Source organism: Formica exsecta, unplaced genomic scaffold, assembly GCF_003651465.1.
Source record: "Formica exsecta isolate Colony F162 unplaced genomic scaffold, ASM365146v1 scaffold465, whole genome shotgun sequence".
NCBI classification, from domain to species: Eukaryota; Metazoa; Arthropoda; class Insecta; order Hymenoptera; family Formicidae; genus Formica; species Formica exsecta.
In genome coordinates this window covers 559406-564760 of record NW_021851887.1, presented here as the reverse complement: position 1 = coordinate 564760, position 5355 = coordinate 559406, and the positions used below count along the sequence as shown (strand labels likewise).

The window sequence follows — 5355 nt, the reverse complement described above, 5'->3', positions numbered from 1 at the left end:
ATATATATGTTATATATGTATGGGTTTGTAACAATTTAAACGCATATAATTAGATTCGACCGAGAGCCGCGGGGGAATTCCTCGAAGCTGGTAATTCTTTTTATATATATATATATATATGTATGGGTTTGTAACAATTTAAACGCATATAATTAGATTCGACCGAGAGCCGCGGGGGAATTCCTCGAAGCTGATCGACGATGTAATTCTTTCCCACCTGTGTATCTCAGAGGATCGATAATCCACCATTATTTTTTGTCCCTTTTTTCTTAGTCAGCATTATACATATACATACTTGTAATAATCTTTGATCATATTAATGCTTTAACTGTCACGCATGATATACGTTGATTAATGTATTATTCTTGCGTTACTTTACTAATTATATATTAACGATGATTGATTTTACTTATACATTTTTCGAAAGTATTTCCATAATTTATACAGGTATGCTTTATTTCTAATTAATGATCGTTATTATGTGTTGCAATTAATATGGGCCATAAACTAATTTGCAAATATTTTATATAATTATAAATATGACAATAATAGTTTATATGAAAAGCAGAATATATATGCCAAGTCAAGACATGTCTATAGTATTAATATCAAAAAAATAATTATTCATTGAAACGTAATTTCTCTCTCTCTCTCTCTCTCTCTCTCTCTCTCTCTCTTTTTTAATGAATTAATTAAACTATATTAGGGAAATGTATGGTATCCTATTTATAATTAAAACTCTCATTATTCCTCATATATTGAAATTTTTTTACATTTTACTTTTTCTATATTTTTTTTCAATTTGTTTCTTTATTATTCTTCCATCCTAATTTTAATGACTACTCGAAATATCATTAACATAATTAGCACTGAAACAAATGTTTTTTCTTATCTATATGTATTTATAATCCGTAATCCAAGAATAAAGATCAAATTTCTTTATTGAAAAATTATTTATTAATAAATAAAACTTTCAATATATGTATAAATTATGGGACATTTTATTATTTATTTTTATTCTGAAATTAATAAATATTTTAGAAATTTTCTTTTCTCTTCGACAAATCTCTTCGACAGATAATAAATTCTCGATAAACGAATTGGATTATACTGTAATAATCGTTTTGTATTTGCTTTTTGTAATTCTTTCAGATGATTTCAAAAGAATGAGAAACAATAGACCTTGATACTTTTCTACGATAAAAAGAAAAATAGAAAGAATACTCGATCAGTGTAAGACGTCAAGGTTTCCTTCCGGAATTGGAGATTTAACAATCGCTTGGCGTAACACACAGTAAACTCTCTCCAAAGAGACAATACATAAATTCCAGCCAATCGAACATAGTATAATACTCGATTTTCTATGTTGTTTTTGCCCACTTTGCAAGGAAATAAATCGACGTAATGCAGTAATGTAATGAGAAGTAACAAAGTGAATTTACGTGTTGTTTATGTATATTCGAATGAGATATGCTTTATTACTCTACATAGCAATTTATTAGTCCAATACCATACATTCTATGCGGAAATGAAGTTTGCGTAAAACAATAAAATTCCGATCTCTGATTTCGCCAGTTGCTTTATTTGTTAATCGCTGATAATTCAAATCATTTCAATTAGGGAGAGAAATCAAATTCTGAAAAATTTAGCGAGTTAAAATCGACAGTTTCAAAATGAGAGCAACCTGTATACTGAATCTAACGACAAAATCATCACGTTGACATAACGATCTCTCTGCACTTTGACTCATAATCAGACCAGCTATATATCCGGTTCGTATATCGCGTTTTCAATGTATGCTTGCAACGCGGACAAAATGGTGCCATTGCATAAAGCATAACGAGCGGCGGGAAGAGAAAACGCTCGCAAGTGTGGGGACCATAATTTGGTTGGTACGCGCTTCCATGGTACCGTCTCGGCAAGTTGTTAACCAGGTTCATCAGACATGTTGATGAGACATGCACAATTTAGCGGGTTGACTTTTTACGTTACTGCCTACATTTTCGCGCTCTGCCTACGTTGCGCTCGAATACACGCTACAATTTGCTTGTTACTTTGTGTGCGTTCATAACGTGTACTGCGTTCTCTGTCGCTGCAAAATACGATACACTTTTTTAAATTGGCCGCATAATGACGGACGAGTATGACGCGGCTGAATTCTGACGAGATTTTTGCGATGAGAGTATAATCGACGGCGCGGTATTTATGTCAGGTACTAAAGATAGGCATTCAACGAAGATGATAATAATGAGGGATTGCAGGATGTAAGTTTTACAATCTTGTTCTTGTTTAAGAGACTAAAGAAATATTCAAGTATAATAATGTAATTTAATTTTTGAAAATATTCTGATAATCTTAATAACAAAAATGAAACACTTAAATAAATCCATTCGGGATTTTTTCAACTTGACTTCTGCACAAAATTCGACAAGATATTTTGATTTTTGTTATCGCGTTCATAATTCTTATGACAAAATGCAATCGTATTCTTTTCTCTAAAACAGATTTTAGGGAATTTTTTAAATAGTTTTATCATAAAGTGATTAGATATTTATGCATAAATATAGAAATTAGTTCATAACTAAACATTTAAAAAATGAATTGATCTACAAAAAATATTGACTAAATCTACAATAATTCTTAAAAATACAGACATGTATGTTTGTGTGTACTTTCCTAGTCATGCTTGAAACATATGTCTTTTTTTTTCCCCCGCATAATCAATAATATATGGAAGGAAAAACTATCTGCCGAAATGACAAGTAACGGCGTGCACGATGAACGATACACATTCGTAGAGTCATGATCACCTGACCATGCTTGTATATCAGCGTACTCCGTGGCGCGCATCCCGGCTTACCACAAATCCACAAATTGCCAGCGTTAACTTTAATTAATGCACACTTCCCCCTATTTCCTACCATCGATTACGTCTATATCTGCCGCAATTCAGACTCAACTGCGTTGCATTTCTATCCCTCTTTCTCTTTCTATCTCTCTCTGTCTCTGTCTCTCTCTCTCTCTCTTTGTTCTGCATTGTTCGCAGACAGAGAGAATGGCAAACTAGGAGTTTAATTGAAAACCTCATATTTTATTAAAATATTTTTTTATCTATTTGTATATCGGATATTGTAAATATCGAATGGCTTTTGAGCCATCGACTTTTATCGTACAATCTCTCTATGTGATTAATGGAAATTTTTTCTCTCCCTCTTTCATAAAAATTGCTACGTACAATTGATCAAGGTGCAGAGAGAAAGAAAACGTTAAAAAAATTAAAATTAAATAAAAAAGAAACGCACGATATCTTTGGCGTGCTCGGAACGTATGAAGTATGATTCTCCACGTTATAACGAGCTCTCGGTACCCCGGTGTCGTTTTACATCGCTGCCCATCTATACAAACGCATTATTATTCTCTTATTATATATCATACAACTCACCGGCGGAGTTTGCAACTTTAATTTAACCCGTTACTAAAAGCGCATACTCGTCGCTGGTGAACGTCACGGTGTTACACGGGCGGTGCATCCGACGTCGGATTAATTCGAAACGAAGAAGCAGTCGTTTCTGGTTTAGTTGCCGAGTTAGAAAATTGCTCGTCCTCCGCTACGAGGAATACGAAGAGCGAAAAGACGGAAGGGCGTCGCGCGGGCGACGTCGTCTCGCGCGGCCTTAACTCTTCATTGCCTGAACCTTAACGCCGCGGCGTTAGACTTGCAACCATAATAGACTTTGTTCCCAACTCGTTTCGTCGACCGCGGCGCGCATTTTGCGGAACGCCATCCCGTCGCAAGTACAAACTTGATCCGTCGTATCTGCATTCGAGGGGAAAAACTTGATATTACCAGCACGCCGCTACGCAGTATTTAATTTCATTGCCTTGCGACTGTATATTGCGGATAATAAGCTGACCGTCCTCTCCACCTTCCCTCGCTTTTGTATCGCGTAGGTTTTAAAATGTCCGCTAGTGAAAGAAATTTTTGTATACATATTACGTGAGCAAATTTTAAAATTGGAAATTTTTTTCATATTGTATATTTTAGAAGCATGTATGTTTTGTTAAACAACTAGATGTTTTCGGTATACGATTTATTTTTTTTATTTATAAATATTAGGTTATATTTTGCAGAATTAAACTTTGCACTTTTCAACATGTTATATAACATGGAAAATTTGAATTGTACGATGCTCTCTTTATTATTCAATAAATATAACAAAATTATTATGTAAATATATGTAATAAATAATATTTAAAAAATTTATGATGATATTAAAACAATAAATCTCTATCAAATGTGTTTTAGTTTCGCCAATGATCTTTGTGCCGAATCAGCTGGTCGGTGCGCCCACCGGCACCAACGTAACGATCGACTGTCATACGGAATCTTATCCCCGTGCCATGAGCTACTGGTTTCTAGGAGAGGAGATGATTCTCTCCAATGAGAAATACGCCACGAATATTATGGAGAACAGCTACCGGGCGCACATGAGACTCACCATCAGAAACCTGACAACGAGTGACTTCGGTAGCTACCGGTGCATTAGCAAAAACTCGCTTGGCGAGACCGAGGGATCCATCAGATTATACCGTAAGCTGACATGCATTTTTGAACCTGCTCGCGCGTCCGGACAAACAATTTTTTTCTCCCCGATTATTATCGTTGCGCGTCTACCGCGTGATATATTTGCTATATACTGGGATATATAATATGTATAGCTCGATGCGAATAATTTAAAAGCGAAACGGTCTTCCATAAATCGCGAGTTCTTGAGCCCTGTGTTTAATTTCGCCCCGAGTCGAAGATTTATTTAAAGCCGACTGGATGTGTTAGCAGTAAATCGACGCGGTTAAATCGCCGAGGAAATGTCCGCCATCCCTCCGTTATGTCTCGCCATTCTCGTAATTCCCGTAGCTTCGAGATAAGATGACCGTCCCAGTTAAAATATGAATAAGGTGGGGAGAGTTTTCGCAAGCCAAATTTATTGGCCGATATTTAAGAAGTTATACGACGTTATTAAAGACGAATGATTTTTATTTCAGCTATCCCGAAACCGTCGGTGGCACCGAAGGCGACGGAGATCAAGAGCAGCGCCAACAAAGAAGGTGAGAACCTTATTGAATATATGTATTCCGACTTTGCGGAGAAATCGATATCATTCTCGTTCTTTTAACAATCGTCGCTCGCGCGCGGAGACGCATACACACAAACTCATTATCCACGTTTAATACTCAAATCGTAGAATCTTAAAAGGTTTTTCCACCTCTTTCGGCGTACTCTATTTCGGTGCCGCAAGTGCGGCTCTTTCACTCGAAGAAAAAAAATAATATTGCCTTAAATATCGGAATGGAAAG

The 5355-nt window shown here is 35.6% G+C and overlaps 2 protein-coding genes across 9 annotated transcripts in view; one reads left to right on the top strand and one right to left on the bottom strand.

The window, feature by feature from the left end:
- LOC115241062 (UDP-glucuronosyltransferase 2B31-like) overlaps window positions 1–5355 on the bottom strand; it is a 403584-nt gene that overhangs the window by 269465 nt on the left and 128764 nt on the right. The window lies entirely within an intron of this gene.
- LOC115241064 (lachesin-like) overlaps window positions 1–5355 on the top strand; it is a 293937-nt gene that overhangs the window by 234276 nt on the left and 54306 nt on the right. For all 7 annotated transcript variants that reach the window (XM_029816603.1, XM_029816599.1, XM_029816601.1 and 4 more), the window contains exons 8-9: window positions 4307–4591; window positions 5044–5106. In XM_029816603.1, the coding sequence (XP_029672463.1) occupies window positions 4307–4591; window positions 5044–5106 (348 nt within the window). The remainder of the gene's footprint in view (window positions 1–4306; window positions 4592–5043; window positions 5107–5355) is intronic.